Source organism: Pteropus vampyrus, unplaced genomic scaffold (genome assembly GCF_000151845.1).
Source record: "Pteropus vampyrus isolate Shadow unplaced genomic scaffold, Pvam_2.0 Scaffold90, whole genome shotgun sequence".
Taxonomy (NCBI): domain Eukaryota; kingdom Metazoa; phylum Chordata; class Mammalia; order Chiroptera; family Pteropodidae; genus Pteropus; species Pteropus vampyrus.
The window spans coordinates 1855967-1867788 of record NW_011888871.1 but is presented as its reverse complement, the minus strand read 5'-3'; the positions used below and the strand labels follow the sequence as shown (position 1 = coordinate 1867788).

At 53.5% G+C, this 11822-nt stretch overlaps 2 protein-coding genes across 2 annotated transcripts in view; both read left to right on the top strand.

The window, feature by feature from the left end:
- RADIL (Rap associating with DIL domain) overlaps window positions 1–11822 on the top strand; it is a 52356-nt gene that overhangs the window by 3253 nt on the left and 37281 nt on the right. Inside the window, exon 3 of the mRNA XM_023532761.1 lies at window positions 243–822. Within this exon, the coding sequence (XP_023388529.1) occupies window positions 243–822 (580 nt within the window). The remainder of the gene's footprint in view (window positions 1–242; window positions 823–11822) is intronic.
- Window positions 6119–10678, top strand: PAPOLB (poly(A) polymerase beta). Its single transcript, XM_011363825.2, has one exon. The coding sequence runs from the start codon at window positions 8164–8166 to the stop codon at window positions 10078–10080; it is 1917 nt and encodes a 638-aa protein (XP_011362127.2). The 5' UTR covers window positions 6119–8163; the 3' UTR covers window positions 10081–10678.

Genomic DNA, 11822 nt, shown 5'->3' with positions numbered 1-11822 from the left:
TAGCAGTGGTTTTCCTCGAAGGGCACTTCGGCCCATTCATACCTGCTTCGTTCCCTGGCATCTCCACTGTCTTCAGCCATGTCCTCGCTTGTGCTCTGTGGGGACTGGCCAAGGGTGGCATGTCTGCTGCTTCCATTGGGCACTGGCCCCGGGCGGCCCGTTAAGTTGGTTAAAGTTCACGTGCGCCGCTTTGCCCTTGGGACTCCTGATGGGCGATGCTGATCCCCTCTGCTTCCTCCCAGGACACGGCTTTTTCCCCACCGCCAGCTGAACCCGCAGCCCTCGCCCATGAAGACCGGCCCACCATGTTTTATGGGACACACTTCATCATGTCCCCACCCACCAAGAGCAAGCTGAAGCGGCAGGGCCAGCTGCTGTCCAGTGTGCTGTCCCGGACGCTGAGCCACAAATACCGTGACCTGGACGCCACCGGCGATGACCCCGCAGAGCTCTCCACCCAGCTCTCAGTGCCCGGGGTCCTGAAGGTGTTCGGGGACAGCGTCCGCACAGGCACCCACTACAAGAGTGTGCTGGCCAGCAGCACGTCCAGCGCGCAGGAGCTGGTGAAGGAGGCCCTGGAGCGCTACGCCGTGAGCCCCGAGTGCGCCCGCCAGTACGTGCTGTGCGACGTGGTGGGCCAGGCCGGCGACGCCGGGCAGCAGTGGCGGGCTGAGTGCTTTCGGGTGTTTGGGGACAACGAGAAGCCCCTCTTGATCCAGGAATTGTGGAAACCGCGAGAAGGCTTGTCCCGGAGGTTTGAGCTGAGAAAGAGGTCCGACGTGGAAGAGCTGGCAGCCAGGGATGTGGACACCGTGACAGCAGGTGAGGAGGGGGTGACGGAGGGGAGCGGGGCCGGTCACGGGGGTGACGGGGTGGGGGGCGGGGGCCGGTCAGGAGAGGGCGGAGAGGCACGAGGCTGGCTGCTCGGGAAGGAAAGTGGCCAATGTGTTTGTGCTGAAGGAGGGTGGCGGGCCGAGAGCCCCTGCCACATGCTTGGGGACTTCTTAAGTTTGCCACTTGCGCCCCGGCCGTCTCGAGACGGGTGTGTCTGTGCTGGAGGACGCCAGCTGGTGTTCAGTGGCTCCTGGTGCATCGTGCAGTGCCGTGGGTACTCCTTGCCCTACACGGTTTGTGGTCCATGTCCCTGGCAGCCGTGTCATTAGCTGCAGAGGGCACCGTGTCCACCGCGGTGCAGGTGCCTTACAGAAAGTCCCACAGTGCCCAAGGCACTGGGTGGCTCTTGGGGGCAGTCCAGGGACGAGATGGAGGAGGCGGAGTGCGTCTGGGTGTGCATGGGGCTGTGGGCTCTGGGCGGGGAGAGGCCCTGCCCAGAAGGTCTCGGTCCATCTGAGGTGCCAGGAGGTGGGCAGCTCTGAGCCCCCGCCCCAGGGCCTGTGGGACGCTGCTCTGTGTTTGGCTGTTTTTCACTTGGTGGAAAGAATTGATTATCTTAATGGGTAAGTGAAACCAAAAATAACTCTTTTTTAAATGTCAAAAGGCTCTTAAATGTATCTCAGATCATATTTGACTTCTTCTTAGTTTCCTGGAGAAAATGGTGGCTTTACACAAGCGAGGGGACTTGTCTGACATGGCCCAGAGTGGCAGGTGGCTAATGGGCTCGGGAGATGGGTCATCGGGTCCACAATTCTCAGGGTGGGGGGGCCTTTGAGCCTTGCGGGCGAGTTGTCACTGAGCTCTCCTCCAGGTCTGCCTCTGGTGCGAGTGTGGAGCCCGCATTGCACCTCGAGTGTGTGAAGGAGGTGCTGTTGGGGGGACTCCGGAGTCCCTTGGGCCTGAGCGGGACCGTATCGCGCAGCTGCAGTGGGGCCACGGCTGGCGTGGGGCAGCAGCGGCCCTGTTGCCTCAGGCAAATCTCTTCACCCCTTGGGTCTGTGTCCCGGTCGGGGAGTGGGGCACGGAGGTCACGGTCACGGGGCTCAGGAGGCACACGCAGCGCAGAGCCGGCCCAGTGCTCAGAAGCCCTGCCGCGTGGGGTCATTACCGTCAGTGCCTCCTGCATGCCGCAAGCAGTGTGTTCCGGCCTCACAGGTGGGCCGTGCCCAGGACGGGGGCGGAGGTCCTCCGACAGGGGCAAGATTTTGTCGCTGACGCCGTTAGGTTCTGGTACTTGGGATGATGAAGAGCGGGCCCGCGTGTAGCGATGTCACTGCCGTTTGTACGGCTCCTCGGACCAGCCCCGGCTCCACGGGCCGGCTTCGGGCGTGTGCTGGTCCGTGCTGGCCCTCCTCGCCATGCTCCAGAGGACTCTGGGCCCTTCTTCTCTCATTCTGGAAGATGTGAGGTGGGCCAGGCTGCAAGGGGCTGCTGGTGGAGGGGCCAGCATTCAGCTCAAGGCCACTGTCCTGCCCATGTCTTCTGTGCTGGATGGAGAGGGAAGAGCTCGCGGTGGGGCCAGCCTGTGCTGAAGGCCACTGGGCCCTGGGGACCTGTGTGGGGCCTGGGGAACCCTGCTCCATGCCGCACAGGCGCTTCCTGGAGGGGACTGCGGGGCCCCTCGCCACCTGGGGGAAGGGAGACTGCCTCCCGCTCACCATCCCCTTCTAGGCCATTCCTTTCACAGTCGTTGAGGTAAGAGAAGACGTCGCACAGCGACTATTCAACTCGGTGGTGGCTCTGCAGAGCCTTTCACATAAAGAGTCTATTGAACGGGCCGGTGTCACTGACACAGTTCTCTGGCGGGAGGTGGCTTGTGTTACCTGCCCGGAGCAGGCCTCCTGCACTCCAGGGAGGCGGCCTTCCTTGCTGGCCTCCCACTCAGGGTGTGCCTTCCAGCCTGGCTGTCCCCCTCGCTGGTGACAGTAAAGACGGAGCAGTGATCGAGATGGTGTCCTAGGGCAGGCACGCTTGCTTCTGGCTTTAGAAACATGGACGGGGCTAGCCTGGACCAGCTGAGGACAGCCTGGGGACAGGGCTCAGCCCTGCTCCAAAGCCTGACCGGTGTCCAGAACCTTTGAGTCAGTGTCTCAGTTCGGTGATTCTGATGACGCGTGGGTACATGGACACAGAAGCGTGCACACATCCTGCACGCGCGCACACGCACACACACTCTGGACTGCTCCCCCGTGCGGAGCGTTCGCTGCAGTGTCTGAGGATTTGCAGGTGGCCTTCCACACGGCCCTTTAGCACGCTGCCGAGACTTTCTCACTGTCCCACGGAAGTATGGGGCTGGGGAGGCTGAGCCACGATCCGTCCCTTCTTCCTGAGACCTGCTCGCTGGCAGATAAAGTGGCCAGCGTCCCCCCTGCCACCCTCACCAACATGGAGAACCATGGAGACACTCAGAGTCACCGTGATGTGGTGGCAAGGGATGAAGGGGTGCTGGCCGAGGTGGTGGCTGCACCGTTTGACAAGCAAGGGTCTCGAGCTCATCTCTCTGCCCTCTGAGCAGCAAGCGGTCCTGCCTGGCATCTAACACCTGTGGTCGTGTCCCCTGCCTTACGTGCCCCCAGGGAAGGGGCTCCTTACCTCCTGGTGGCATCTGCGATGAACCCCCAGGATGCTGATGGTGCCGCAGTGCCCGCCTGTCCTGCACAGGGGCCGCCATGTGTGTCATCATGAGGCTGCGTGGTGGCTTTTGCCATGGTAGAATCAACGCCTACAGAGGCGGGGTGTTGAGTGTTGAGTGTCGGGTGTTTAGCGGTGCCCCAGGCACCTGTCCCTAAAACACAGGTGAGGCCGTCTCTCCTGCCCCAGTGAGCAGTTAGTCTGCAGCATCTGGAGAGGTGGTGGGCAAGGGAAGAGACGACCTGCGTGTATGTGTGCGTGCGTGTGTGCGTGCGTGTGTACGTGTGTGTACGTGTGTGTGTGTGTGTGTGAGAATTAGGGCTGGCCTTCCCAGGCTTCAGGTTGCTGAGCACTGTCACAGTAATTTCCTCATGCCAGTCATTGTCCCCACAGTAAAAGACTCGCCTGCTTGTCTGAGAGTTGGGCCTGCTGGTTGTACTGGTTTCAGAGCAAGCCTTTAGCTGGAGCAGCGGGGTGTGGGCACTGGGAGGTCACCCAGGCCTGTCTCCTGCACATCAACTGGGATTCCCCGGAGACTCGGGTGGAGAAAGTGGGTGTGCCAGATGCCTCCCTAGGCGCACTGAAATAAGAATCCACCCATTCTCCCTCACTGTTGGCATTGCCACGCTCACGGAGTAACCGCTCAGGCAGTCTGGTGTTTTGTTTTCCATAAATATTGCCTTTTTCCAGCTGCCAGCTTCCCCTGGTTTCCTGAGTATCAACATATTGTGAATCCACTTTGGGGGGTGCGGGGCGGCTGGCGTAGGTGGGGCCGCAGGGCCGCTGACCGCCTTTTCCCAGAACGCTGGCGTTTAGGACCAGTGCCACGCGGAGAGGGCTCTGGGTCCTGTCACTGAGATAAAGACAATAATCACTTAGGCTCCCTCTGGGGAAGGGTGCCGGCCGGGCCATGTGGTTTTTGTCAGCGGCTTGGGAAGGGCGACAGAAAGGTTTATTTGTGTTTCCAGGACGGAAGCGTGGATTTAGACCGACTTTCTCAGCCTCGGCCCCTTGACATTTGGGGCTGACAGTTCTTTGCTGTGTGTGGGGTGCCTTGTGTGGTGCAGGGTGCTTAGCGGCAGTCCCCCAGACCTCTACCCGCTAGACGCCAGCAGCACCCCTATCAGCTGTGCTAAAAACGTTTGCGGGCATTGCCAACCCCCCGGGGGTGAACTCGCCCTGGTTTGGGACCAGGGATTGGGACCCCGTAGCCTGGGCCCGGTGTGCTAGCCACACCCAGCGCCTTACCACTGGGACCACCGGGCCACACTGCTGCTCCCGGGGCACGCGCGGGGGACTTGGGGCGCTGTGAGGGCCCAGTATCTGGGGGAGAGTGATGTGCAGGGCTTCGCACGCCTTTCTGTGTGGCCTCGGGCTGCAGAAGCGTGGCGTGGTCCGCTCCGTGGGGGCCGGGCCGCTGCGACTTGAGGTTCCCTCTGCAGGCCGGGCAGTTCAAGGGCCACTGCCGCATCAGCCACAGGGCTGTGACTCACTGCCCTTCGAGGGTCTGTGTGGTGTCGAGCACACAGTAGGCGCTCGTTAAAAGCCTGGTGAGGAGTAAGCTCCTTTGTAACCACGGCTTCTCCGTGCAGCCAGGACTCCGGAGCTGCTGTCCGTTTCCTGTGCAGAGGGAATGGGGACAGGGAGGTGTGAGTGTGGTGTTCTAAAGGTGTGGCCTTCCGCTCGCGCAAGTTGTGGCTTCAGCGGCCAGGAACGTGCTGCTCTGGCACCGGCCAGTGTGACCTGCCAGCCTCCCCTCCCTTCCAAGCCCAGGTGGAGTGGCTGGCGGCGGCAGATGTGCCGTCTCTGAGCGACTTTGGGTGTGCGCTTGTTGTCCTACCTCGTCATCCACGGACCGACAGACAGGGCCTGAGCTCCCGGCGACAGATAGGGATGTCCAGGCTCTATCTGCTAATTATGCCTCAAATCCTGTCTTCACACATCCTCTACCCTCACTGCGGTTTTGTCCTCTGAATATTTTTCTTCTGCTGTGAATCTGATTTTTAAAAACTCTTATCTCAGTACGGAGGAGGTGATCTGGGTCTTGAGCGAGACTTTCTTTGAGCATAGTCTCAATGACAGAATTATTGTGGTTTATTTTATGTGGTTTGGTGAAAGGGAAAACAAACCCCCCTAACTTTTTTCATCAGTCTAGTCTAAAACTAGAAAAATAATTGAACTTAAAAGACATTTTTGAGGATTTTTAATTCAAAGAGAACATAAAGTCGAATAGTTAGTTGCTCACAGCCAGTTTCATCCTTTGATTCACTGCTTAGATTAAAAAATGTCATAGCCTTCAGTTTCAACTAGAGACACAGTGTCAGAAGAAAGCTTAATAGCCTGTTCCTCTGAGCTGGGCGGTACCCACCTGGGCACTCCCCTCCCCCAGGAGACTTATGGCTGCAATATACAAGGGGCCTCTGAAGGGAGATGCCCAGTGTTTAACACAGAAAACACCGGGGATCATAACTGGAGGCATTGTCTCATCTTTGTAGCCAAGAAACTTAAGTTTAATAGATGCCCAAGAAAGAGACATAGAGCCTTGGACCTGTAGAGGTAGGGGGCTGGAACCGAGACCCTCCAAATATAGTCGGAACCCTCGAAGAGTGACACCTGGAACGAGAAGATGGACTAGGACGAATCTGCTGCCTGGTAAAAGGAGGTGGCAAAGACTTACCTTTCTTGACCCGGGCTCCAGGCAGAGAAAAGAAGACTCTGCCCTAGAATAGAAAACTACTCTTCCTCTCACACGCTTGGTGTTGAAAATCGCACTTACTTACGTGGTCGGGATAATCCCTGGATAAGAAGTTAAGTTACAGTGTACATGATTTGATAGTGTCCAGGGGCATCTGACAGAAACAAAGGAAATTCCCTCTGGAAGGACTCATCCTTTACTAAGGCATCCCAAGCCTTGCTAGAGATGAGCTCACAGTCCAAAATCACAAGACGCACGAAGCAATGCCACTCTAAAAGGGTCATAGAAAACAACCAGATTCTCAAGAACATTAGGAATTGGGACCATTAGTTATAGAGGGTTGAGTGAGTATGTTCAAAATGTTTAAAGAAATTAAAGGTAGGAAGAAAACAAGGATGAACAGAATGCTGTCCAAAAAGGCAGGGAAGATTTGGAAAGGAACGAGATAATGCTTCCAGTAATAAAAATACAAGCATTTAAACGGATACTTCAGTGGTAGCTTAAACAGCATACTAAATACAACTGGCAAGGGAACTGGAGAACTGAGTGGCAGCTCTGCCGTTGCCCAGAAAGAAACATGGGGTGAGAGACACAGAGCACAGAATGAGAAGGTCTGTCACATGTCACATGAAGAGACGCGAGTGGTGGAGAGAGCATATTGCAAGAATATGCCTGACCGTCTTCCAGAAGTCGTGAAATGAAAAGCATGAAATTCAGGAGTCACCGTGTATCTGAAGTAAGATAAATAAAAAGGGATTTATGCCTTGATGCCTAGTGGTGGCATTGCAGGCGTGGAGGGGAAAATAAAGACGGGGACCCCGTTTAAAATGGAGCGGGGAAGGCCCGAGGGGAGCTATCCGCCACTACCGCTCACCTAGGGTGAAGAAATGCTCCTTTGGACAGCAAAGGACACTACCACTTGGGCAGGAGGAAGATTTGTCCTTGCCTAGCGACAGACTCAGCCGACGAGAGGCCGCCTGGACACAGTGATGGGAAGCCACTATACCTCCCGCTCTCCGACGCCCAGTTTCCCCCTGGATGCTTCGATTATAACAGCCCCTCCCAGCTCTCTCATTTTTCTCTCTGGAAGTCCCCCGCCTTTGTCCTCCAGACCTGGCTATGCTTTGCTGTAGCTTGCGTGTCTCTAGTTGTTAATTCCTCTGCCATTCCCCAATAAAGTCATCTTTGCTGGTAAAATAACCGGCTATTTTATTTTTAACGTCGACACAGGACACTAAGGGCAGAGATGATTTTTACAGCTGCCAAGAAGAAAAGACAGGCGAGGGGGTTAGCCCCACTGTAGACTAACTTCTCAATAGGAGCCACAGAAGCCAGCAGACATTGGACAGGACCTTCTGAGCATGAGGAAAACGGAACTGCCAGCCTGGAGCTGCAGTCCTGTGCAAACCGCCATCACGCGCCGGGCCACCGCGGACCGCACAGGAGCCGCGTCCCACGACAGACCCAAAGGCTGGGTGGGTCGTAGGCAGAAGGCCACCTGAAGATGCCCCTGGAGAGGCAGTAGATCTGCGGTGTGAGAAGAAGTGGAGGGCAGGAAAACAGACAGTAGGTCTCGGTAAACGTATAAAACGGTGAAACCGAGACCCCCAACCAAGGCGCACCCCGGCCCACCCCCACCAGCCTGAAGCTGGCGGCGGAAGCCCTCGAAACTACAACTCCCGTGAGGCTCTGCGCGGCACGCAATCGCCGTGCCGTGCGTGCCGTGCGTGGCCGTTCTAGAACGCCGTGGCGAGGGCCCGGGCGCCATGTTGGGGCCCAGGGGACCGCGGAGAGGCGCTTGAAGCGGCGGGCGAGGAGCGGGAGCGGGTCGGACCTGGGCTGGTAGGAGCCCCGCCCCTCCCGCCTCGGCGGATCATGACCCGGGCGGCGGCCACGGAGGTGGCGGTGGCGGGGGACGTGGCGTGGCGGGGCCAGCGCTAGAGATGATGCCGTTTCCGGTGACAACCCCGGGATCACGGCAGACCCCGCCAGCACCCAAGCACTGTGGCATCTCCTCCCCCATCAGCTTAGCAGCCCCCAGGGAGACAGACTGCATACTGACTCAGAAATTAATCGAGACCCTGAAGCCCTTTGGGGTTTTAGAAGAGGAAGAGGAACTGCAGCGCAGGATTTTAATTTTGGAAAAATTAAATAGTCTGGTAAAGGAATGGATACGAGAAATCAGTGAAAGCAAGAGCCTTCCACCAGCGGTAATTGAAAATGTTGGAGGCAAAATCTTTACCTTCGGCTCTTACAGATTAGGAGTACACACGAAAGGTGCCGACATAGATGCCTTGTGCGTTGCACCGAGACACGTTGACCGAAGCGACTTTTTCACCTCCTTCTACGATAAGTTGAAACTACATGAAGAAGTAAAAGATTTAAGGGCTGTTGAGGAGGCATTTGTGCCAGTTATCAAACTGTGTTTTGATGGGATAGAGATCGATATTTTGTTTGCAAGATTAGCCCTGCAGACTATTCCAGAAGATTTGGACCTAAGAGATGACAGTCTGCTTAAAAATTTAGATATTAGATGCATAAGAAGTCTTAACGGTTGCCGGGTAACCGATGAAATCTTACATCTAGTACCAAATATCGACAACTTCAGGTTAACTCTCAGAGCCATCAAATTGTGGGCTAAATGCCACAATATCTATTCCAATATATTAGGTTTCCTCGGAGGTGTTTCCTGGGCTATGTTAGTGGCAAGAACTTGCCAGCTTTATCCAAATGCAGTAGCATCAACTCTTGTACGTAAGTTTTTCTTGGTGTTTTCTGAATGGGAATGGCCAAATCCAGTGCTACTGAAAGAGCCTGAAGAACGAAATCTTAATTTGCCTGTGTGGGACCCGAGAGTAAATCCCAGTGATAGATACCATCTCATGCCTATAATTACACCAGCGTACCCACAGCAGAACTCCACATACAACGTGTCTGTTTCAACAAGGACCGTCATGATCGAGGAGTTTAAACAAGGGCTTGCTATCACACACGAGATTTTGCTGAGTAAGGCGGAGTGGTCCAAACTTTTTGAAGCTCCAAGCTTCTTTCAAAAGTACAAGCATTATATTGTACTTCTAGCGAGTGCACCAACAGAGAAACAACATCTAGAGTGGGTGGGCTTGGTGGAATCCAAAATCCGAATCCTGGTTGGAAGCTTGGAGAAGAATGAATTCATTACACTGGCGCATGTGAATCCTCAGTCATTTCCAGCACCCAAAGAAAATCCTGACAAGGAAGAGTTTCGTACGATGTGGGTGATTGGGTTAGTGTTAAAAAAGCCCGAAAATTCTGAAGTTCTCAGTATCGACCTCACCTACGATATCCAGTCTTTCACAGATACAGTTTATAGGCAAGCAATAAATAGTAAGATGTTCGAGATGGATATGAAAATTGCTGCAATGCACTTGAGAAGAAAGGAACTTCATCAGCTGCTACCTAATCACGTGCTTCCGAAAAAGAAAACGCAGTCGACGGAAGATGTCCGATTGACGGCTTTGAACGACAGCAGCCTCGACCTGTCTGCAGACGGTGGAAACAGCATGTCTGTGCCTTCACCTCCTAGCGCTGCGAATACTGGCCCAGTGACCGGTGGAAACGGTCACGCCCCGGCTGTAGTGGCGGCCTCCGGGACCAACGTGCAGGTCATTGAAGTTTCCTCGCAACAGGCAAGCCCCAGTGACAGCCCAGGGGGCGCGTCGAGTGAAGGCGTCCCTCAGACTGCCTCACAGCCAGCCCTCTCCCCACTCCCGAAGCCCGTGATCACCAGAGTCGTTTCTTCAACACTTCTGGTAAATCATCCAGCCCGGCCTTCGGGGAGCGCAGCGACAAACATAGCCAACCCTATAGTAGGAGTCTAGAGGACGTGCTCACGTCAGAGAGAAGACAGGACCGAGGCATCCAACACAGCAGAGGAACCATCTCGCAGAGACAGGTGCAGCTCGATTAAGAGCTGTTCAGATGGGCAGCAGCTTCTCTGTTGGCTTCGTGAGAACATCCGGTGCAACCTTTCCAGTAGCCCTGCTCTCCCTGCAAATCCCATTCCTGTTATCAAGAATTCAATAAAACAGATTGAATTGATAAAAACAAACTCGAGGGTCCATACATAATATCTGTCAACTCAATCTGTGGTCTTCAGATACTAAAGGAGGAGAGTGAAGGGTACCAAGCTAGATGTGACTCCAAGTAGATTTAGGCTCACTTGGTAACTTTCTTTACTGGGGGATCTCGAAGAGAAGTCCAGGTTAGTACGCGAAGCTAGAAGTACGCTCACTCGTGTCAGATTACGAATGTGTCAGCAAGTTATATTGACCGTTTCGAAGGACCACTTCCCTTAAAGAGAAAATGAGAAAAAACCCTCCAGCTCTATTTGTACCTATGACTGATGTCTGGACCGGATTCGTGTTTGATGCGTTGTTGGGAAAAATTTGCAATACAAGTTGGTATCAGATTTTCTTATGTTGATTATGTACTTTATATGTGTTATTAGCGAGTAGAACTCATTTTAGATTTTTCAGCTAGATGAATTTTAGATTTTTTTCTGAAGTTCATTAGTTTTCGAATTGGATGCCAGTGTAAGTGGTGTACTCTAGGAAAAGCATAAAAGTACAGCTAACTCAGTCCCTATGAGGTAGCGGTAACCCTTTAAAATGAAATGTCAACTCTTAAGGTATATATTTGATATTGAAACAGTAATTAGTACTTTTTTGGTTTTGATGGGACATGATCAAGAAATGATGCACAGTTTAATTTGTAGAATTGTTTATAGTGCATGCGAGCAGAGATCAGACAGCAGACACTGTTTTGGAGCTAACGAAACTCCACATTGTCTCGTCCTTAATCATTTGTCCTAAAACAGAAACGCCTTTTCTTTTCCCCAGCTCTTCTCTGTGCTTGTATGGACAAGGTATGCTTGTATATTGTTTCATAAAAAAAATCCAGAAAGCTCGTATTTTCTTAACCATTATAAAATCTACAATCCTATGGCCATATGTCAGAAAACTCTAAATTTTGGTTCCATGGCCAATATTTTAGTAAAACTACTGAAAACAATGCATGTGAAACATGTTACCAGCCTTGGATGGCCATCTGATCTCTACGTGGGAGAAATTTTACATACTCTGCAGAATATCTGCTTTTAGAAAGTTAATTTCCAATTTAAACATGTAAGCAAAAGGACATTTTCTCCAAGAATTTTAAGGCAGTTTTTGTTTTTAAATGAGTTACTAAAATTCATCAGTAAATTTTACATCTAGAAACAATAACTTCTAGCAAGCACTTGACATCTAGTCAGCTTTCTACTCTTGTTTGACTCTACACACTATTAGGAATACCTCTAATAAAAAAACACACAAAAATCGCTCCCGGTGGGGCAGAAGGGCACCCCTGCTTAGGAAACATGAGTGACAACAGATGGAGACAAACGGAAACGGTCTTAATCTGGACCCAGCAAACCGAGCAGCTTTCCCCGCAACCGTGATCCTTTCTACCCCATGGGCACTCGTCGTGTAAAACCACAATCTCTTAAACCCCTTCTCTGTCTTTCTAGATTCATTTCCCCAGAGTCGGAGTGTAACCTTTTTCCTTTCGGGCTGTGCGGCAG